The 24212-nt window shown below is 40.2% G+C and overlaps 1 protein-coding gene across 1 annotated transcript in view; it reads right to left on the bottom strand.

Moving 5' to 3' along the window:
* LNX2 (ligand of numb-protein X 2) overlaps window positions 1–24212 on the bottom strand; it is a 59882-nt gene that overhangs the window by 5797 nt on the left and 29873 nt on the right. The window contains exons 2-8 of the mRNA XM_065634083.1: window positions 21980–22498; window positions 13606–13844; window positions 12335–12534; window positions 8090–8461; window positions 5917–6063; window positions 3565–3742; window positions 1720–1951 (exon numbers count right to left, since the gene is read on the bottom strand). Coding sequence (XP_065490155.1) covers window positions 1720–1951; window positions 3565–3742; window positions 5917–6063; window positions 8090–8461; window positions 12335–12534; window positions 13606–13844; window positions 21980–22380 — 1769 coding nt within the window. The 5' untranslated portion in view covers window positions 22381–22498. The remainder of the gene's footprint in view (window positions 1–1719; window positions 1952–3564; window positions 3743–5916; window positions 6064–8089; window positions 8462–12334; window positions 12535–13605; window positions 13845–21979; window positions 22499–24212) is intronic.

Below are 24212 nucleotides of genomic sequence, written 5' to 3'. Positions count from 1 at the left end.
ACATATAGATATTTTTATAGTAGGTACAACACCTGCTGTATCATCATTACCACTGTGCTAAGCGTGGAAGATGAGGGGAGGGATGGTGATTAGATTTCTGTTCCCAGAATAATTTTGCAATATTCAAACCGATTACTCAAAAACCCCACAATCTTGAGACAGAAAAGTGTTATAAAAGAAATGATGCAGTACTAGAATAATAACTTTAACACAGTTAACTCTGTAAACTGACAGTAATAGAATGGCATTTTAGAGATTTCACAGGTAGCAAGAATGTGGGTGGAAAATGGATATCCAGTGTGTTTAGTATGCAAGTCAAAAATCTAGTGTGTTTCTCTCATGCCTCCAGGCAGTTTAGGCTTTTTCCACTTTAAGTAAAGAGCTAAAAATCCATGCATCATCTTCTCTACCTCTGAAGTGATGAATCACCAGTAATGAAAATATAAACGATTAACCAATTTATATACAGAATTTAAATAATCCAGATCAAGCTTCACAAACTGTACTGGTGTATGTTCCCTCCCCTAGTGAAAATTATTTTTTGCCAATGAAGTTAGCACTGACTGCAATTAAAAGAAAACAACATTGAAATTAACTTTTGGGTTAGAATGATGTCAATTTCTTTCTTGATGTACAACACAACCTTTAAAGAACAGCAACACAATGCATAGCGTAACTTCAGGAGCCACGCATGGGTATCTGTAGTATATAAGCAATAAACCACTGCTGAAGTGTGGAAAAATTTCCCAAAACTGAGAGCTGTTTATTGAAATTAAATAACTCATTAATTCTTGAATGGAAGAGAAATTAATTGATTGTAAAACTCAGAAAAAGGTGTGAAATCTTTGGAAGGCAAATGCGTGGTCCTGTTATCTTCATCTGCATTCTGCTACCAATACACCTGGTTCTTGTGGTTTGATGCTTAAACTATAGACCTGAGCCCGGTAACTTTATCAGAGGGAGAGGAATTAACCTGCCCACTCTGACTGAAGTGAGCAACATTTTTGCTGTAGTGGGAGCTCTTCTGGCTAGCAAGCAACACCAGAATGAGATTATATAGCTGTAGCCACAAGAGAGTGAAAAACAGCAGAGTAAAAATGAAACAGTGATGTCCAGCAGCCTGCAGATTAGTCAAGGGGAGCTCGCTCGCTGCAAATCTTGGGAGAGTTTTTGTGTTCGGCAGAGATGGTAGTGTGTTCTTAGAAAAAAAAGATACATGAGGATTTTTAACTACAGGCTTGTGCATGTGCAAGAGATCTGAGTCAGGAGTCTGTAAGAATGGCAAGTCTGATCCAATATTCTAAAGTTATATATTTGGCCTTGCAAATTTATGTAGCAGCTTAGCAAAAAGACAAGTGGGTAAATAATTAGTGTTTTTATTAATAACCTCTCTGGTTTTAGGTATTCTACTGGAAGCTATGATATGGTTAAGAAATAGAAAAAATGTCTTGTGTTCAATGAGAAGAATCCACATGGGTAGTTACTATGGTTTGTGAAGGGATAAACCAAGTCTATTTGTCTTCCAGTTTCCTATGGAAACATTGCTCCTCTTCACAGGCCTCTTCCTCAGCACACTGCCAACCGAATACTGTTGAGATGGTCAGGCAGGTAGAAGAAAGAAGGGCAGATGTGCTGCAACTAATAAGGTCTCTGCTTTTGTCTCTCTCTCAGACTTAGCTTAAAACAGGTAACTATTTACTTTATCAATTAATTCCGCACCTTGGAAGTCCCAGCCACATGACCCATGACGGTGACCAGCTGGCATCATATTCATTTTCACTGATGGTACTCAATTGCTCTTCATTAGCCTGGGGCTGTTCTTCTACAATCTGGACTTCCAGGGCTTTCAGGGCGACTACCGAAGAGGCAGCACTGGCTTTCAGCATGGCCACCGCCTCGCTGTGACTCAGGTTAGTCAAATCGATGCCGTTGATGTTCAGCAGCACATCACCTGTCCAAAGGCACAAGTGGGAACACATCAGTCTGTCAGTCATTCTTACCCACAGCACCTCCTGTGCCAGGTTTTCATCTAATCCTGTATTTTTTGGAGTTGAGACAGTCTGAACTAACAGCCTGCGAACTGGATAGCTCTGAAGCCTCATACTGTCAGTTTGAAACATCAATGTATTGAGCTATTAAGCTGGATCAGTATCACTTATTTCCACATAATATATCGGATGTTGGGGCTTTCATGGTATATCGCCTTGAAAATTTGAGATAGAAATTACCTAAGCACTTCACCATCTCAGCTGCAACTGCTACTGCAGATGCCACCAGATAGTAATTTCCAGTGGTGGATCTTAGGCCCATCCTAACTTTAAAAGGGAAGGAAGAATGACAAAAGGAACAATACAGGCATACAAAGGAACCAAAAATAATCTGGAAAGAGTCAAAGCCAGTAGAAATTCGCAACAATTTGTATTTTATTTCAGAATATTTTTTTAAAAGCCTCACAATGAAAACAAGAATGTTATTTACTGTCCAAGCAGTGACCATTTCCACTTTCACACAATGTCTCAATACCGATGAAAGCCAGAAAAACCAAAGCATAAGTGTGAACACCTGGGTCCCATTTTGGAATGAGACATATTTTTTAAAAGCTTTTTCCTCCCAGAGAAAGCTAAAGTTAAGGTGCAGTTTAACTTGAAATCGCTTTTGTTGCTGTTGTGGCTACTTTAATGTTAAACAATGAAAGACAAATTGTGATTCTCCCATCAAGAGTGGTTTTCATAGTAGTACAGAAAAAGAAAGCACGGTCTTTGGTATGTGGGTGTAAATCTCCCTCTCAGAAGCGTATGAGGATGCTCCCACACTGTTCTTTTAAAATTTGCAATCCGTGAAGTTTTTTTCCTAAATTTCTTTCCTAAAATAATCTGTAATTCTGTGAACTCTGAATTGCAGAGATCCCATAGGCAGTCTTTGTTTCACATATGGCACAATGTGTTCTAATCATCAAATGCTGCCTTCACCTACACCGAGTTCAACCTCCACCTCCCGGTTCCCATCTGCAAAGCTGAGGAACACGGATGGGTGCTGTAGCACCCCTGAAAACCGGCAAACTCAAGCTGTCTCACAGGATAAGAAAGCATTCAGGAGCCAGGGTCAACACTGGCCTAGCTCTGGGGGTACACTTGGCACGGGTGAGCTGTGGTGGGCCATCAGAGCATCTCTGCTGTTCAAATATTACACTGAGGAGCAGAGATTCCTCGGACAGAGGTAGGGCCCGGCCCACCACATTAAACACAAAAACAGGATGAGTGCACTACAGTACAAAGCATCGCACCAGGCCCTCAGCTCAGGGGATTACCGTCAGCTTTAGAGAATTTAACCCGACATTTCCTGATCTTATCTGCTTCCCCTGATATCATTCTCTAAACATCCCTTTCCTAGAAAAGGTGGAAGTGCAATACTAAATACTGTATTTCCATTATTGAAACATGAAGAAAAACATCCATCAGTGCTTCCCTACATCTGTGAAAAGACTTTTGACACCACCCGACTCCAGAGAACATGCTCATCTAACAGCAGAGGCCACCCATGCCACCAGGAAAAGCCAAGCCCCACCTCGTTTAATCCTGCCGTCTCTTGCCAAACACCCGTGAGGCTGTACGCTTGTCACAAAGATGGGCAGTTCACCACTTTTGCTGCCTCTGCCTCCTGCCACTGTCATTCCCAGAGATTCATGCGGCTCTTTTTTCACTGTGATGTGCTTTTCTTGGCATGTAACACACTGGGAGAGATCCTGTTTGACAAGGATAAATAACATTGTTAAAACTTAAAAAAACAAAACCAGAACAAAACACAACTAAATACACCCCAAAGCTATATTTTGGCACTTTAACAGAATGGTTTAAAAGGACTAAGTAGATCCAGCTTCAGCTAGATTTCCTCCGGGTCAGGACAAAGGAAAAAAAAAAGCCACTCCTGTAGATACTTAAATATAGACAGAAAATTTATTAAGGCCCATCTTGAAAATCTCTCTCCAGTTTTTCTTAGCATCCTACAATGGAGTAGGCTACATTTTAGGATTGCACTACAAAACCATTTGGTCAAAAGAGTGGGCCCAAACCAGAAAAAAATCTTTTCATGTCTTGGTGAACAACAGTATTGCCTCATTTGTCAGTAGAATACGACCCAGAACTACAAAGAAGCTCCTAAGAAACAAAAACACGTGTGTTTTCATGATGACAAAGAGAGGCCATTCAAAGCCCTTATACGTCATGTTTTCTTTCGCAGCTGGTATGGAGAGTCTCCCAGAGCACAAAGTAACTAAGGCAAATCAATGCTACAGGCTGGTAATGGGTGCCTTGTGCAGACTCTGTAATGATTACAACAAAGACCCAAACTTGAGGCAAGAAGAGACCCTGTATTTCATTTTCTAACACCTGATACATAAAGTTTAGGTCGCATTCAGTTCTGCCCCATCAAGAGGATCTAAACCTGAATCAAAGCATATTTTATTTGCTGAAGCCCTTCCTCTTCAGGATATTTAGTGACACATTCAAACCATTGCACATAAACCTGTAGTAGCATCTTAAATCAACAGAATAATTGCAAGGAATGCAAAACGACAGAAGAAATAACCTGGGAGATTCTTCCAACTACAAATACTTACTTATTCCCCTGCCTTCTCTTGGAAAATGGCAACACTGCTTTCTTTGACTTCCAATGCCACATCCTCCTTCTGACTGACTCCGCTCCTCTCAGGTAGGTGTTAATCACATATGTAGCTATACATATACATACCATAGTTTATAAAGACAGCTCCTTCTTAAGTCTTCAGAACTAACTGGCTGGTGCCATGCAATTATATAAACAGTTTTAAAGCCACAAGACTTCTAAGCCAACTGTAGATTAAAGAGAGGCAGGCCAAGATAAATGGTATGAAACACAGGAAATGTCCACTTGTGGTGAGAGGGGACATCCCATTTTGAAAGAGTCCAGGGATGGGACTGATACATGAGGGAGATCAGCTCAGTCAACAGTTCAACTTTGGAAACTGCCACACGAACACAATCCAGCTCTGAAACAGATGGGCTGTAATTATTGTGTTGATATGGCCTAACATTGTGACAAGTATTAATGGCTGTATTCAGGAGCCTAATCTTTGTCCCTTGGGAGAAAAAAACCAAGCTTCCTAGAGCCTCGCTTGCTCTTTTCTGAAATTACCCAAGCTTTTAAAAGAAAATACTTTCAACACATGTAAATCTTGCCAACAGAAGTATGTTAAAAAGAGACGCCAACAGAGCAGACAGGAGGAAAGATGGCTTGGTTGACATGGTGAGCATGACAATTATTTCACAAAATCAACTCCTCAACACTGAGAAGTCATATTTTTCTAACTACAAGAACATCAAAGCACAGGCTTTATTTCTCCAGGTCTTCCAGATAATTTGACACTAGCTTCATGAAAGTCTCTTCATTCTACCTTCCTCTCTCTGCTTGACCCTGCAGAATTCAGCAGTCTTGCAGCCAGCACGGCTGGCTCATTGAGGAGATGACACATCCCTCCAACATGCTCTTTATATGCTGGATGATGTGCACCACACCTCTTGTCCTTGCTGGTTGCAGCCAGCACAGCACCAACAAAAAAATAACTATTGAATGACAGCTCTCCCGTGAAGCAGCAACACATGAGCCACTGTGTTAGACAAGGTCTAACAACTACAGCTCAGAGAACCCGCTTCTTACACTGCAGTCAGCAAATCAAAAAAATACACTGAAAAGCTGTTGCATGTCTTTTGTTCTCACTCCAGACACGATGCAGGATTTCAGTATTTAGAAGTCAATTTAAATTTAAAAAAGAGTAAGTAAAAAAGAATATATAATGCCTTCTTCCAATCTTGCCTTGCTACACACTCAGAGCATAACAAGACTACAACTGTATTTATAACTCTTAGAAAGAGAAACACCAACCTTATGTGAGTTAGGTCTGCTGTGAAACAGCTGCTGGGACTGGTGTTGGTGTGGGTTGCTGTTGTGAGTCCCGGTGTCTCGGATAATACTGATCGTTTGTGACTTCAGGGGTCTAGAGATGACCAAATTCACCCTCTCCCCACTAGCCTGTTGAATACATAAATTAAAGTACTGAAGTTGATAGGATATTGATTATTATCAGAAAGGGAGGAAAACATATGGTGAAATATGAAACAAAACAACAGCAGAACTTTTTTCCCAGACCTCAGGGGTGCCACAAACTGCTTAGACTGCACAGTGCCTTACTGGCTTCTTGCTGCAATTCACCCAAGAAAAAAAAGGGATATTAACACTCCTGCTTTTCCCCTGGTGTTACATCTGTATTAGCTGGAAATCCTTTGCAAAAAGGATGCTTCTCACATTAAAAAAAAATGTATTAGGAAGCTTCAAACATTAAAAAAAAAAATCACCCGATTCCATTTGCAGCCTCTGTGAACTGCAACACATGGCAATAAAAGAAAGAAATACCCACATGAAGGCTCCAGGGTCTGCAGATTTTGGTCAAAAGCTCTGAACAACTCTGCTGTTTCCCAATGAGAGCTCCAAGAAAGATGTTATATGTGAGCAGACCATCAAATTCTGGAGTTTGGGGAATATCAGGAAACTAAGATACCAGATGTTAAATGAAACAGCAACTCTCTTTATTTCTGCAAAAATACGCCTCAATAGATAAAAGTTACCCAGTGTAAAATTCTGACCACTGCATCCAAAAACTGGGAAACTGAACTCACGATTTCCAAGATCATTGCTATTTTCCTTTCACTGCAACTGAAGCTGTTAAAATGATACCTGAAATGAATATTTACTACTCGTTTGTTTTGCAGCTCTCTATATGGTGCTGGGTTAAGGAAAGATGACTGCACTAGACTGCAAGAACGTACTACAGGTCTATTCCAACTTTCCTAAAATGAGAGCAATTACAAACATCCTGTCAGCAGGACGCAGCGATGTGCTGCAGCTGTTTCCTCATAGACTAGGAGAAAGGCACGGAAAAAAGGTTTTCCTGTGGGAACCGGGAAGGGTCATATGTCAGACTGCATCAAGCTTTGGGTAACATTTGTGCCCAGAGCAGAGCCAGACATTGGGAACAGCCCTTTCTTAAACACTCAGAAAATGAGTTTTAGTACATGGGATTCATGGAAGATCTATTTTTTTCTTCCTGGCTGCTACCTGCTGCCTCTACAAAGTCTGACAAATCACTTTCCTATTTTAACCCCAGTTCCATGCACAGGCAAATCAATACAAAACAAAGCCTGCTTTTATAGAGCTTACTGAGAGATTAAAACTACAGTACATACATAAATATAATAATAATCCTCATTTTTTTTTTTCTGCTTAGCAATAGGCTACATGGTACTCTCCTTGCTCATACAAGCAGTCTTCTAACCTTCAGGCTTTATGCCAGGGAAGACTTTTTACTTCTGAGGAGGTGAAGTTCATCTGTTAGATGCCAAACTGTAGTCATTACAACTTAAAAGAATAAATCTTGTTGGCAATTGCTAATCTAAAGATATGTGAATCCTTTCAGTTTTAGGTCAGTCTGCTCATTTAAGAAAGAGTGACTTGGAAAACACCTCACCACAAACTACAAAGAATACTGTCCTTGCAGTGCAGACTTTTTGGAACCTCACAATTAGTTGAGTCTTGCTTTAACACATATCTCAAGACTGTAAGATAAAGTGTCCTTCAGCTGAATGCTGCTCATTATACACTAAAATAATATGTAACAAATATGTAAATGTATAACCACCTGGCTCTTTAGGGTGTGCATGTAGTGATAAGATTTTGTATATAATGCCTGTTACTTTTCTTTCTGGTGTGCTGCCTTTATTCCAGCATCCAGGCTTGCACAACTCTGTAATAAACAATATCTCATCTCTGTGTGCTACAATTTGGCTTTTTTTTTTGCACACAGGGTGACGGAACCCTGTTTTGGGGACAACAAAAGCAGATCCTGTTTTGCACTATTATTTCCAGAACATAAATCACAGCAAATTGCATCACTGTAGGCTTTTAGGCGTTACACAAGCTGTTCCGTCTAGAACAGCCTCTACCTCAGGCTTTGCCCAAGAAATAAAGCCGAGCTAAGGACTCGGGTAGGAATGCAAATTACCTGTATAACCTGAGCAGCAAGCTCAGGTGTCCCGTGCTTCAAGTCATGTCCATTGATTGCAAGTACACGGTCGTTGCTGCAGAGCCTGCCGTCCTGAGCAGCCAAACCCCCTTCCAAAAGGTCGAGAATAAAAACTCCTGGCTCGTCTGTTCTGCGCACAAGTTTAATGCCAAGCTGCTCGCTGGAGTCGCGTTTGTGCAGCGTCACCTGGAAGCTGTCTTCTCGCAAGGAGCCGGTGGTGTCTGCATGGGTGTGCGTGCGGCTGCCGAACCGCCGCTCTCTCAGCACAGTGAGGTGCAGCACCGAGCACGGCTGGGAAAGCACAGCTCGAGCGTGGTTGTGAGAAACGTTGCTTATGTCAAAGCTATTGACCTGCAAAACAACAAAAACAAAATCAGAATGATATTTTCACATGTTTAATTGTTCCTGGTTATGGAAATAAAGTCCTTTTGAAACTCAGTTCAGAGCTCACTGCAAAACTGACCTTGGAGCAACCTACATATCTGACCCTACCAGCCTTCCTCTCTCATCCTTCTATCCTCTCCTAGAAACACACTTTGGCTGCTCAATCTACAAATCCATTTTTAGGTTGGAAAAGCCTCTTACGATCATCAAGTCCAACCATTAACCTAACACTGTCAAGTCCACCTCTCAGCCATGTCCCTCACTGCCACATCTATATGTCTTTTGAATACCTCCAGGGATGGTGACTCAACCACTTCCCTGGGCAGCCTGTTCCAGTGCTTGACAACCTTTTTGGTGAATGAATTTTTCCTAACATCCAATCTAAAACTCTGCTGGCACAACTTGTGGCCTTTTCGCACAAAGGTGACAACATCTCTCTAATGGTGAACACCCTCTGTCATCATAGTCCAGGGTTTTTGTTTTCCTGGTCTCCTACACTTATCTTCCTTAGATCTTTACGTTGTTTGTTCTCCAGGACAAGAACTTTGCATGTGATTTCAGTGTTAAGCTCAGCATCACTTAAAACTATACAATAATAGCTATAAAAAGAATATATCCAAATCTCTGAAGAAAGGTTATGTCTAACAATATGCAGTACTTCCATGATGCGAAAAGTTAAAAAAACCCCTTGAAATCCAGAATAATGAAATTTGTTCATTAAGACAGTAGAAAAAGGTGGTTGTACTAGTTCTCAAGTCTTAGCATGAACTTAGGAGATTTTCCACCAACTTCACCTAGGTCAGAGTTTCAGACTTATGACCTGTATCACTCAAAATGCAGTTGTAAATGAAAAACAGATTAAACTTTCTCTCCCTATAAACAAGAACTGTGCTTGTTATGTGGCCCATTGCTGCAAAGATCAGTAATCTTCAGTCATTTCTTGCACTATAAAGTTAAGATAAAAATTGACAGTGCAACAAGATTTGGGAGAAAACAGGGACATCACAAAAAACCAGCACAAAGCCTGTATTTGCCTTGTTCTGTAAGGAGTTCAAAGTTAACAACAAAACTTCATCCTTCCCATGTACTATTGTGCCCTGATGGAGGAACCCCTGCCCCATAACTTCAGCAGATAGAGACTAACGCCAAATGGACTATATCGACCTGCCCCACCTAAGCCTTTTAATGCTCTCCATTGCAACCTGAGTAAGTAAAACCATAAACTTGCAGCTTCCCACCATCTAAATACTTATAAATATCTCAAGAGTGGGTGTCAAGAGGATGGGACCAGACTCCTTTCAGTGGTGCCCAATGATAGGATGAGGGGCAATGTGCACAGACCAAAGCACAGGAGGTTCCATCTGAATACGAGGAGAAACTTCTTTACTTTGAGGGTGCCAGAGCACTGGAACAGGCTGCCCAGAGAGGTTGTGGAGCCTCCTTCTCTGGAGACATTCAAAACCTGCCTGGACGCATTACTGTGCAATCTGTTCTGGATGAACCTGCTTTAGCAGGTGGGTTGGACTAGATGATCTCCAGAGGTCCCTTCCAACCCTAACAATTCTGTGATTCTGTAATAGCAATAGTAACACTTAAAAAAAAAAAATAGGAAGAGAAAGGACCCGGAAGCCTATGTACAACAGCTGACACATTTACATCACGCATCTGAGTTGAAGGGCTTTGAGAGGTCAATGCCAAACAATTTGGCCATGGTGGTTTCAGCACAGCAAAGGGGTGGCTGCATCTGCCGCACTCCTGCGAGAGGCTCCCGGTCCAGCAGTGAAGCAGGAGGTGGCCCTGGTTCTCCACTGCCCTGAGACAGGCTGTAACCTTGGGCAGAGGGAAAGGAGGCAGAGCTAGAAGAAATAACATTTAGAGCTGCCACCAGCAAAACCCACTAGGGCTCATCCATCAGAGCCCTTAAATTAAATCTAGTTTTATTTTTAGCTGTCGCTAGCTAAAGTAAATACATAAAATATGAAAGCATTCAAAGGGCATGGAAGAATATAAGCAGTAAAACGTAATTCTTCTTTCTACAAGGCAGTTCACAATTTCAGAACAGAACAGCCTTAGCATTTCTTAGGGAAAGAGATTCTCATTAGGACATGTTTTACATGAATTACAGCCACAGTCCAACACAAAAAAGGGGCAATTTGTAGAGCACTTAATGTTAGGCACCACCTATACCTCGCAGACAACATGCTTTTATTAACATGTAGCTGTTACTAAATGCTGTTTCCTCAGATCTTAAAAGGGTAATATTCTTGTCTGACTGAGCAAGAAAATGCTGAGTTCCACCTCACAGTCCTTTCTGGCTTTCTTTTAGTCCTTTACTGCTCATAAAAGCCTTTGAAAACATTTTCAGAAATATCCGACTGAAGTGTGCACACTGCGCTGCATCCAACTCTGCACTTCGTTACAGCTGGTGGAGACCAAGCCTGGTCATTTTAATACAACAGGTCAGCACCTGCACAGGTAAATTCAAAGCAATAAAGAGATCGTATCTTCCAAAAAGTTTGGCTTTTACCTCCTGTACTTCTCTCAAAGCATGACAGGGCACCTCAGATGGACACCCCCAAAGCATCTGACATCCCTAGTGCCAGCACATTGATAGGGGAGACTCACTGCAGCTTATAAATCCTATTTATAGTCAATTTATTGCTACTTACAGCTTTGCAAACTATAATTGACACCTGCCCAAACAGCAAGAATGTCCAAAGCTCTGCCGGAGCTCAAGCTCCCTATTCTGGCAACCCTTGAGTATTGAAACAAATTAGGCAGCATTCAATCAGTGTCTGCCCTTGCTTGTTAAAAAGGCAACATTTTGGAAACCTCTTGGGTCACTTTCTTGGCCAGCCACTATGCTAACACTCCAAGAGAGGAAAAAGGCACATTTCTCAAAAGGGACTTTATTTTCTGAAGTGCAAACTAATTTAATTCCAAGGGTAACTACAGTATTTAAATGTACTTCTATCAGCTTGGTTTCAAAAAAGTGAAATGAAAAGGGCTGATACTACTGAAATGCAGATCTCAGGCTAACAGATCAAAAGCAAACATTGTTATTGAAGTCATTTTGAAATTATGGTAATATATTTGTTTCAGGTGGAATGATTAAAAATAGAAGAAAAAGCTGGAGGACTGTCTTGTTTATGTCCATTCTTAAGAGTCCCTTCCCCTAATATAAAATTAAAACTCAAAAATTAAAATAATTTGATCTTTTTACACTGTGGGTAATGACTTTAAAAAAATACACACTATCATAACCAACTTAAATTTTGTCTATTTTTTTGAAAAATACTTAGAGCACCTTGTTTCAAACCATGTCAGTGAAAAATACCGACTCCTACACATACTGAAATATGCAGGTCAGTTGCCTAGGCTATGGAAGACGACAGTGAAGCCAGATTAAAACAGCTGTTTAGATGAAGTCAACCTTACAATCCACAAATTGCTTTTTACATAGGACAAATTACGCCAACTTGTTAGCCAGAAGTAACTTTGGGCTCCTTCAGAAAGCATGCATAAAGCTGAAATGAAGAACAAGTCCCACGACATTTAAAAATGGAAAAATAAACCCATGTTTTAAAAACTGGTAAGAGATACTACGAGGAAAAATAATTCTAGGGGGCTGATCCCACCAACGAGATAAAGCATGATAGCCATAAATGCTAGAGCAACAGGCTCTGCTCTGAATATGAATTTGCCTTCCAACTGATAATTGCAAAGCTAACATTTACACAATATAGTCTGACAAGGAAAATCTCCCATCTCATTTAACAAGCAGTTCTGCAAGGAGTGAATGGAAAGCAAGTTGACAGAATACATAATTAGGTTCCATACTTGAAGTATTTGGTCTCCAGCAAGAAGTCTTCCATCTCTGGCAATGATCCCATCTCGATAGACCTCCTGAATGACGATATTGATCAAAGGCGTTTCATTGCCACCCACTATGCTAATTCCTAATTCGATATAAGGATTAGACCGATGAATTTCAATAGTAGTGATCTCTCCTTCAGGCAGGGTAGGTGGCTGTTGATTTGCTGCCGATTATTTTTGAAAAAGAAAGATGGTTAACATCCTTTATACCTCATTCAGTAAAGCAAATCACCAAATTACAATGTAAACAGGCCACACGACAATGGCTTGAAAACAAACTAAACAAGTGCAATTGGGTTAGTTCCACCACTTGTTGGAACACCTAGCTTGTTAGAAACAGCTTTCTAACAACTTAGTAGCATCCACGCTTCATGAAATTGGGTCATTTGGATCGGAAAATGACACTCTGAATCTTTTGGATGTTGTCCTTTATAATAAATTTCATACACTTCATTTCCAGTTTGGTCAGTGGTATATTCATGTTTGATGACAACAACAATCTGTTTTGGGGCTTACCCCGCGCAGCATGACATGGTCATGCCTCTTCATCAGCCAGTCTCACAACTGCACTCGGAGCTGCCACTGAGTTACTGGCTCAAGAGACGGAGCCCATTTCTGAAGCAAACATGGAGGCAACTAAAGAGGAAAAAGGAAGATGCTAAACGATGGCAAATACAGAGGAGGAGGAAGGGGACAGGACCACCTTCCTCTGCAGTAAGGCTTAGGGCTTCCTCTCTAAAATCCCAGATGCTAGAGATGTTACTGCTTGTTCGGTGCAGATGGACGCAGGAGCTATGCAGCTGCCTTTTCGCTTGAGTAGGACAGCTCTCCGTGTGTGGGAAGGCTGCTGATCCGGGCAGGAGGGGAAAGGGGAAGAGGGGAAAAGAAATCCCATCTTAGAAAACAACTTTTGTAATTTTACAGAAAATATGCTCCTTCCGAATCACTGCGAGAACAGTAGTACTACTAGATTAACATGAACTACTGCACCATGATGATACAGCACCGCGAAATCTAGCACATACTGCAAGATATTTCTTTCCTTCCTAACAGTGACCGTATCCCAGTTGTATACTTGCAACAAAACTGAAACCCACTAATATTTCTCTAGAAGTCGCAAGAGAAAAGAGCAGAAAATGAAGATGCAGGTTCACGGTCGCCAAGGGACAAGCTCTGACACCACAAATATTTCCACATCTGACAAAAGAGACTTGAGAAGATAAGCGATGACATACTATCTGCTACTGTGTTCTCCTCAAAAGGCGGGTTATCGATGCCGGGCTCATCTGTCCAGGCTGGAAGGGCGGGCGAGGTGAAGCTCTGCTCGGCTGGCACGATTCCCTGATCCGCGTCCGGAGACAAACTGCCGGGCTGCTCTGTCCCACCAGGACCGCTCTCGCCCTCCACTTCTGCTTGCAGCTTACTCGTCTTCCTTCTCTCCAGAGCGACTCTTCGATGAGAAGCCCCAGGACACCTGTGAAGACAAGGTTTATACCACGCTTCAAGCCTGCAGTAATGATTGTAGCACAAAATGCCCAGGTACTCCATCAAATGAAATCAGTCTTCTTCAAAGCCACAGCTTTAAACTAATCATAAAAAATATTAAACACATTGGATTTTAAGGCCAAAATATGGTTGAGTGGACAGAATCCCAAAACGATACTGCCTTCTTCACAAAATTTTTACTACATAGTTTTCCGGCCATGAACAACACGTGCGGCAATACCTTGTGAATGTGGACTGTTACGTGCACTCCAGTTTCTAGAAGATAACTTTGCTGAGAAGATTAAACAACACTTGCATAAAACTCCAGAGAAGAGACACCCCATTCAAAGACACACCTGGAGCCCCACTGAAGCAACCTCCTTTCACCTTAGTAAACCAAGAGAAAAGGAAGCATCGTATTCTCCTGGGGTCATTTGGGGGAGGAAGGAGAGAGATGAACCTTTTACCTATACTGCAACCTAAGTGTTAAAGTACTGAAAAAAAATATGCTTGTCTAAAGTTTGTATGAAAAGTTTAGCAAAAGTAACAGATCTGCTCATCATCTCCTCTTGAATCAATAGATGGTGTTTCATCCTCCTCCTGTCTCCCCTTTTTAATTCCTGACTTCACACAGGAGGTGCAGTTTTTTCCTTTCCCTCATGTAACAACATTCCATCAGCATTTTGTGCTTTTCGGTGTAAATAAATTTTTGAGAGTTCCCATTATTCCTAGTGCAATATTTTTTTGCTTATGTTTAAAATGCTACAACAGTTTATTGCAAAGAAGGGTTGCGATGTTGCAAATTTATGGTAAGTCTTCATTTATCAAATGGTCTTACATTTACGTGTAGATAATTGGATGAGGACATCGATCTTACATCTGCCCATGTGACAGTTTTGCCAGCATCTGATATTCCACTTCTTACAGTATCTGATGTCTTTAAAGTTTCTGCTTCTGGAGCTGCTGACCACCTAAAGATGCTCGTACTGTAGCAGCGTCAAAAAAGAAGCTGTGCTCTTGAAAGGACTCCCTGTTTGAGAACTTGACAGGTTGTTAAAACAAAAGAAAAAATGCTTTCTTTTTGCAACAGGAGAATAAATGTGTTAACAGAGAAAAGTCTAACCATGTCCTAACTTGTTAGACCAGAACGTTTTAAGAATTACAATTCTGTTCTGACATTCCATGAAGGGGATTTGATAATTAGATTATTAGACTGTTTCAGAATGAGGGATTTTGAAGAAATATTAACAAAGCAATTCAGCTCTGAAGTACGTTGATAAAAATACCTGTACAGCTTCTGTGACCCCCAGCAGTGTTATACATACATGAAGTCATATATATCTCTCTCTATATATAACGATACATATGTTTAGAAGAATGGCATTTGGTAACCCAAATGTACTGTGAAATACACTTAAATACATAAATTAAAGACGGTTCACGTTATGAAATTACTCATTTAAGAAATAATTTCTTGGGGCATTCCCCAAGGAGACTACTGGTCATGTTGTTCTACAAAGTTAAGAAAGCAGAAGCATGAAAGAGAAAAATTATTTGAAAGGTTTTGCTTTGTGAAAATGTTTCTCTGATTTTAACGAAGGAACATAACCCTACTTCTTGATTTTGGTCAGGTACTATTTACTACATAAAATCACTGGCATGTTGGGACCGATCAGCTAAGAAATCTGGCTGGTCTCAATTTATCCTGGTGGCCAGAGACCCACAGTTACAGGTGAAACTTGGCAGGAAGTTTTTATTGTTCACCATTTCACAACGCCAACCTCAAAACAAGAATCCCAAAAGGCCAAGAAAAGGAAAGATGCAATCCCTTCCCCCAAAATGTCTAAAATACTTTAACTTGATAGGTTAGCCCCACAATCCCCCAAATCTTAGCACTGGCAACAGGATACTGGCAACAGGAAAACAAAGGATTAATCTCCAACATCACTCACTTCTGCAGCAATACAGCAAGGGGTAAATGTTCCTGCAGAGGAAACCTCTCATCTCCTGGGAGCTCTGACAGATGTGCTGTCCCACAATGACCTGCCAGAGTTGAGGACAAAGCCACCCCAAGCCACATGTCCTTGCTGTCCCTCCACTGCTCTGCTAGAGGGTGCGATTTTCAGCAGAAAGGTGAATGAATCACTCAAAATTGACACTGTCAGAGGACCACGCTTCAATCCCGCCAAGTCTGGACTGCAGGGTCCAGCCTCACTGGACTACTTGTGAACCAAAACACTGTGCTCTCCACTCTCATGCAGCCAGTTCACGTGAGCCATGGATCCCAAAGGAGCTGGTGTAGACAGTAAAGCACACCTTGGAAATTATTTTTTAAACTGTATCAAACCAGGACAGAACAAAAAATCACTCCCAGAATTCTCCTATTTCTGTCACAGCTTTCCAAACCATAGACAGGTCTTCTCCCACAGAGCACATTCCCCCATCATTACCAGGCAGCTGATGAAAGTCATCATGTGAAATATAAATAGATTTCAAGTTTATTTTTGCCAGTGGTATTTAGTTATCATTTGAAAGGCTAATATCAAGAAATGTAAACAACTTCCTGAGCACACCTATTCCAACTCTACAAGGCAAAAAAGGAGAAAACACCACCACCAAACCAAAACCAAACCAAACACCAACCAACCAAAACAAAAAACCAAAAACCAAAACCCAAAAAAACCCAAAACTCAAACAAAAATCCCCACAACAAATAAATAAATGGATACAAAACAAAAAACCCCAAACAAACAAAGCCAAACCAAACCAATATATATTCTTCCTCAAATTCACCAGTAATTGTAACAGACTACGACTTTCAGCCCAGTATAGTGGAACTGCATTGCCAGGAAAGTAGTTGTCTGGTGGAGACATTAGTTCATGGGTTGTCAATTCCTCAGTCTTTAAATATGATCTGCCACCTACCAAGCAGTAAAGCGCAGTATTGGTATTCAAGCACACCTATAAGGAAATTTTCCATTTACACTCGCAACATAAAAAGATTTTTATTGACAGTAGGAATGTATTATTCACAAACAGCAAAACCATACGACAGCTGTAACAGTTAACAAGCATCAATAAATATCTAAAGGTACACACTTTCACTAATACTATTTTTGCCCAATATCTGGGATAGAGAGCATTTTGGACTAAATCTTGTAACAAGTTATGTACACAGATGGGCATCTTGGGATCAAAACTAGCATTGAAGACTGTTTTTACAGGTACAGGAACCTATTCTCATACAACAAAATGCACAAATAAGGGCTGAAATGAGACCGAAACGTGTCCTACAGGAACAGCATTTCATATCTACCTGTAAAGTCAGAGTATCTTGGCTAGAAGCGAGAAGAAAGGCGGGCATGTTTTTTAGAATTTCCAGGAATTATTTAATTTCTTTCATGAATCAAGGTGCCCAAGAGTAGAGATACTGAAACAACCAGCTAAAGCACCTGAGCGATGTTATTTATCAGGAAACTCAAAGGGCAGTTGTTCTTGGGATGTAAAATGAGCCTGTGCTTATATGCATTGACTCCTCTCCTTACTTCAGCACCACCTTTTGCTTAATTCTGGATGGTGACAAAGTGTAGCTTTTACCTTCAACTTCTCTTGATACATATCAGACAGAAGAAAAATTTACCTTTTTTTTTTTTTTTCAGCCAAGGCTGCTGTGTTTCTCATTTAAAAGCTGACTTCTTGGAACACTAACAGCAATCCCTCTCTGCAGATAAAAAGGGCTTTCATTCAAAATTAAGATGTAGTTTACAGTGTGTTCCATAGAATAACAGTAGGGGCTCAAAAAACAGATCTGCTCACTGACTACTGAAAAGAAAGATTTCATTGTAATTTATGCCATCAGCTTCTGCCCAGTCTAGAGGTTTGATAAAAGCAAACACACCAAATAGCCTCAAACCAGTTGCACTAAATCGTTTTCCAAGTAGGAGCTGAATTTAAGCAAAGACTGCAGAGAAGCAACCCTAATGCCTTTGCTATTGCTCATAAAACTCTGCCAGCAAAGTGACCTTAAACAGTAATTCTGGCAAGATTAACAGCTGCAATTCAGAATAAAACATGGTACTGCTTTGGGAAGTTAAGTGTTTGAAACTTGTTTTTCCTTTTGGGGAAAAAAAAAGAAGAAAAGAAAAAGAAAAAAGAAAATGAGGCACTAGGACTTATCTTGATTTGGGAATCTGAGAATACTCAGGAAAAAGAAAAAAAAAACATAAAAGAGTGGTTTTGTTGCATATTTCTCTCTCATACCAGATGATCCGAGGATCCAACCAGGAGGCTTTGGAGCAAAGACCCACCACAGAAAGATCCTTCGCCTTTCCAGCAAGGGAAAGAGTCCATAGGGCATGGAGAAACTCTGCACCTGCTGCCTATCCACTGTTCGGCTGTAAGAAAAGACCTGCCAAAAGAAGGGTAAATCCTAGGGATCCTCTTCATTTCTCCTGGTGCTACAACAAGCAGGGTAGGACAGTGCTTGCAGCCAACATGGGGCCATGGGGGAAGAACAGGACCCAGCAGCACTATTGTAAACACCAAAATAAGCAGGATTGCCAAGTTTTTGAATGATAAAAATCCGTATTTATACAACTAAATTTCCTGTGGATCTTGTTAGTCTACATCCATATATTAAGCATGCTGACTGACATACAGTGAATAGCTCAATAATTTCTTCAATTCCAGAAAACACAATCCTATGAAAAGTTCAAAATTAACTTGACATAAAATTGCCTTGAATGTCAGCCTCAACACCAGAACATTTGGAAAAATGTCTCCATCCAAAATGATAACTTAAGCCCCCACAGGAGAATACAGGAAGCAAAAACTGAAGCCCAACACAAAAGCAATACATAAACTCAACACCTAACCCTCTCACTAAAAAGTTGTACAAATTTCAGAGTATGTTTTTGTACAACAGAGTTTCTTCAGGCCTGAATAATCTGTAAGAATTAAATGAATTAAAATCATACACACAAAATTTCAATATTTTTGTCGGCTTTTTTTCTGATAAATTTACCTTTGATATTTAGAAGTGGAATTGGCACCTATTAAAATTTTTCAATATGAAGTGGCTAGGAAAAACAGTACAACTCAGCATTACACATATATTTTTGCATTGTGTTTAACTTTGAAAACCACAGTTCCCAAGTGAATGTGATGAAGCTGAAAGACTGATAAATCAAGAATATTTTCTTTCTGCGAAGAGGTATCATGGAGTGCAATTAGTCACCATGAAGTAATCAAGTTTGTGTCTTGTGCCTCTCGCCTCCTTGCTGGAGCAGCTTGAAGCAACCTCACACTCCGAGATGCCTGCTGGACACAATGACATTTTCTTCCAGCTTTTATGCTCAAATGGAGCTGATTACAACACCACTGGAAAACCTGAGTGTGAATGTTTTTAGACAATGAAAACTAACCAACCATATTGCATTTCTTAGAAATACAAACTAGCTCATAGAAGGGCTTGTTGAGACTGGTTCATATTAATCTATGCTGAAAATTATACTGAATTTTATATTTCTTTCCTACATTTAATGATCAGCAGTAGAATTTTACTGGATTCACTAATCCATTTAAAATCAAATTCAAGCTATGGAGTTGTAGACGTTGTTTATGTCAGCAGTGATCATTTACAGGTGTTCAAATGTTTGCAAATATACTTAATTGAAAACTGTAAATCACCATATTCTCAAAATGCGTATCAGCATCCCAAGACAACAGACGGAATTGAAGATGAGCAGCTTTCTGCAGCTGACGGCTTTTTTGCAGCCGTCAGACAGGGAAAGCTAGTGACTCAGTTCCCTTGGATTTCACAATAACCTTGTGCATTAAGTAAATGAATATTTCATGTACACCTAAAGTGGGCATACATAGTGTTCCATGTACAAATAAATTACGTGGCCTTGTTGTAAACAGCCCTAATATCACTCACCCAAGGAAAATGGACTGAAAAGGTGAGGGAAATGACAGCAGGAAACCAGAGGATGAACCAAATATGGGGCAGGAATCTTGCTAACATGTTGCTTTTTATTAAAATCAAATCCATTTAATATGAAAGTTATAAATTGAACAAACAGTTAGGTGGCCTCATCACCTCTGAGTCATCATATAAATTAAAAATGACTTGCCTGGATGAAACAAGCAAGAACCTAAGCTAACATGGAAACTGTGTGGAGAAATTTAAAAAGGAAAAAAAAAAAAATTAAAAAAAAAAAAAAGAAGAAAGAGTATCAAATTGAATGAAAGCAAAGCAGATGAGAACAAAGCCCATGATTAAGTTATGGAAATGAAAAGATCTCATCTCAGCCAGTGACTGAGGAGACCAGAAGAGTTAGTACTCCTACCATCCATTCTCATCAGACAATATGCTTGTTTTTACAAATGCTCCTGACAAAAAACACTCGCATATTGAATTGTATTTTCCTAGTGCCTTTTGTCTATGTACAATTGCTATGCACAATGCTTATTCTTCCGGGTTTGATGCTTTTTTGCAAGGACAGTTACATACTTTTCCGAAACCTTTCTCTGTGAAATGAACATAGGTCTTCAAATAGCATTGAGTTGTACACAGGGAATATTTTCTGGAGGCAGATGCAACTCACCTGAACTGGATCCTTTTGATGTCAGATGCATTGCCTTTGAATACATAATTTCCTTCTTTATGTAATTCTTAACTATACTCTTCTTATAATTTCATAAATCTCTAAACAGTTTTAAGTTAGTTGGTATAGATCTGCATGATTTTTTTTTTAGCCCTGACTCATTAACTCCACCATATTTTAGCTTTAACATAAATGGTATGTCCAAGTTCTTGTTCACGACTCATGTAATGAAATAACTAATAATTAACAGAACTCTATCTGTTTATTTACTGAAAATATTCTCCAATCTATAGAGGAAACAAAAGAAGTCAAACATACCCCTCAAAACAAGATTAACATTTTTCCATTAGAAAAAAGGATTTTCCTTACAGAGAAGAATGAAACATCGTCATGTAGCAGGGCACCACACACACGGTATGGAGGCAATTCCTTTGCTGGAAGAACAAAGTGCACTAGTCTGCACAATATGAAGTGTTATTCTATCTGAATTTGACAATCATAGAATCAGAGAATACCAGGTTGGAAGGGACCTCAAGAATCATCTGGCCCAACCTTATAATAATCTTATTTCTCTCTTTCTATCATGGTCTCCTTTCAATATTTAAATATTTAGGGTAGGATGACATAAGCAGAAGAACTATAAAATTATTAACAGTTCAAAATAAGGTCCTAAACGTCTAGATGCAGATAATTTCAGAATCTCTCTTTCTCACAAAAAATCACTCACTACAGCTGCACCAAAACATCCCACTGGTGTGAGGTCATGAGTTTGTACCAAATTAACAGGGTGTTGGAAGTGTTCTATAAGCAATTAAAACAAACAAACAATCCTAGAAAGTACAGCATGCTTGCACAACATACTATCAACCTGTTCAGTAAATAGATTTTTTTTTTAACATAGAGAAAAATAGGTCTTGCAGGAGTCTCCAGAGATATCCTGTCCATCTGCCTAACTCAAAGCAGAATCAATTCTGCCATAACTGTTCCTGATAAAGTCTGGTTTAATATGTTCGGAAACACTTCTTAAAGTGGGGAATACACAACCACAAGCAACACAATACACAAGCAACCTACGCTGGTGCCGGACCATTCTAAAGCTTTTTTTCCTAAAATTTGAACTAAATATCCTTTGTTCCTATTGCATTGTTTCCTTCCTCTTTGCAGATGTGGTTTGCACATCTCTTACTTTACCCTTCCTTCAGCCTTTTATCCCCCTATCATAAACGAGACCATTTTCTGCTAAATCATGTTGTCAAGACCTCTGTAATGAATGATGTTGTTCTCCCCATGACTCTCCTGAAGTGCGCCTCACTATTCTTGAAGCGCAATGCCCGAAAGATGATCCAGCGCTCCAGCTATGCCCAGTTACAGACTGATCATTTCCTATCATGTTCTATTACAAATTTAAACCCCACCACCAACACTCTCACCCTTCCTGCCCCCAATTCCTACTGCTACACAAACTGGCCTACCAAACGTGCAAGGAACACGCAACGCAAGCACTGGCCCCGCTCACCTGTTTTTGAGATGTGCCGCCAGGTCACATCGCTGCATGACTTCCTGACACACGGAAGAGAAGGGGCACAAAACAAATAGCTTGTCTAACAGTTTGTGAACGAGAATGCTGGATTTTTTGCAGAGTTTAAAATGGAGTCTTTTTCGATCCAACGGGCAGAAATCCTTCTCCTGCAGAAAGTTCCTTAGGCACTTGTAGCAGAAAGTGTGTCCGCAGGGAGTGTCCAACGGCTGCAACAAGGGCTGAAGGCAAATGTGGCAGACCAAGTCGTCGTCCACTTCGTTCTGGTAGTTGTAGAGGTGGTTCTCCCTGGTCCAGTGCTGCTGGCCGCACTCGAAGCACAGCGGGTTCAAGGAGGCGCTCTGCTCCACCGAAGCCATGTCGTCACCCGTGGTGCCCATTGTACAGCTAAGAAGGTTGACAGATCCTCCTCCTCATACGATGGGGCTGCTCACGTAAAGCTCAGAGGGAAGCAACTCCTTCCAGGGTGACTTATGCTCTTCAGTCAAGTGTCATTTTCTGCAACAAATAAAGATATAATAATTATTCATTTTGCATGAATTACGAAAGTTCTTGTCAGAACTTTTGACTTCTTCTGGGTTTACCAAAACACAACAGCTAGAGTAAGAGAATATTCCCGTTTTCTGTAAATTCGTCACAGAAGACAGCAACAAAAAAATGTGTAAGTACGATTTCTTTTACAACATAAACATTTTACGGCTTCATAACAGCTGCTGCACTGCACAGCTTTCACCTGCAAGATGACCAGTTTGTGACAGCAAGGACACTGCATTACGCAATGTCACACCAGAAGCGTGCAATTAGTGTCTAGCACGAAAATACCCTATTGTGGAATAATGGTTATTTGACCAAGTAATTAAATGTGTTCTTTAATATGAGATTACGATTTTAATCTAGTCCTATTATCTTTTTTAAAATTTCGACTATTAATGTAGAGTATTACACATTAAAGGTCTAAATACATTGCACTAAAAATAACAGCAACAAGCCCCTTACCCTATTCTTTCTATCAGTAATATTGCATGTTTGCCACCACTTACCTTCGCATTTTCTCTGTGGGCTGCTACACAGTGAGAGGGACTGATTCTATCCAGTACGCCACATTTGATTTAGTACAGAAGCCACTAATAAAAATATGGAATAAGCTAATAATATGAAACTACTGGTTCCAAACAACTAACTTGTTTTGCTTTTTATCAAACAAAATTACAGCATATTCAATGTGACAATAATCATGTCAGTCAAAGGAATGTAAGTCACTCACTGCGGGATTTCTTTTCTAAACTTTATAAGTTATTAAACTTTGCCTCTCTTAAAATAGCCGCCTGGTCAGGCAACTGTGCAGCCATCAGTCTACAATTTCAAACATTGAATCCTTACCCCTCTCAACCTTATTTACCCTTCTCTCCCTTACAAAAATCACGTTGCTTGACACACATAACAGGATAACTTTGAAAACAAAATAAATTTTCTCACATACTTTAGAGGCCTCTTCATTCATTAGTTTTCGTAAATGTTTTCATTGGTGGAGGGGAAAAAAAAAATCAAATTTGAGAAATGCTTACTTTGTGGCCAAGTTCTTTATTGCTATTCAGCAAGCAACAGTCATGACAGATGCTTACTGTATTCTAGTAGACTAGTAGCAAGCATACAGAGAAATGAAAACCACTAGTCTAGGTACCAGCCCACCACCTCTATTTTTAGCTGCTGAAATGTAGTCATAAATGTATTCAGAAATTCTTGTGGAACGCATGCATTTCACCATGTCTTACTTTTTAAGAGAATCCCTGTTTCAGTTTTTGCCCCTTAACCTCACACAGCCAAGCATAAGACTTAGAGCACATTTTACAAGGATTATTATATCCTTTGACGCAAAAAGGATTAAATAGTAATTTGTAATCCAGGCTTCTATTCTGCCGTGGAAATTGATGCTCATCATTGCCCTGCCTCATACTAGATAATGTGCACCTTCTGGAACGGATTTCACCAGGGAAGAGCATAGTTGTTCTTTGTTACTGGAGACTGCGAATGCAAAATGAGACCTCAAAAGAGATTACTCAAAAAACAGTCTTAAATGTATTATATAAGAGTTCAAAGATTGGAGGGCAGCTCAGGAGAGCCGCGCGCGGCGCCCTCGTGCTCGAACCGCAGCGCTCGCGCTCTGCCTTCGTGGATTAATGCAGAAGGGATGAGACCCGCCTAATGGCTGTCC

The sequence above is a fragment of the Caloenas nicobarica genome, chromosome 1 (genome assembly GCF_036013445.1).
Source record: "Caloenas nicobarica isolate bCalNic1 chromosome 1, bCalNic1.hap1, whole genome shotgun sequence".
In the NCBI taxonomy this organism is placed as follows: domain Eukaryota; kingdom Metazoa; phylum Chordata; class Aves; order Columbiformes; family Columbidae; genus Caloenas; species Caloenas nicobarica.
The sequence above is the reverse complement of the archived record's forward strand: the minus strand, read 5'-3'. Positions and strand labels throughout refer to the sequence as shown.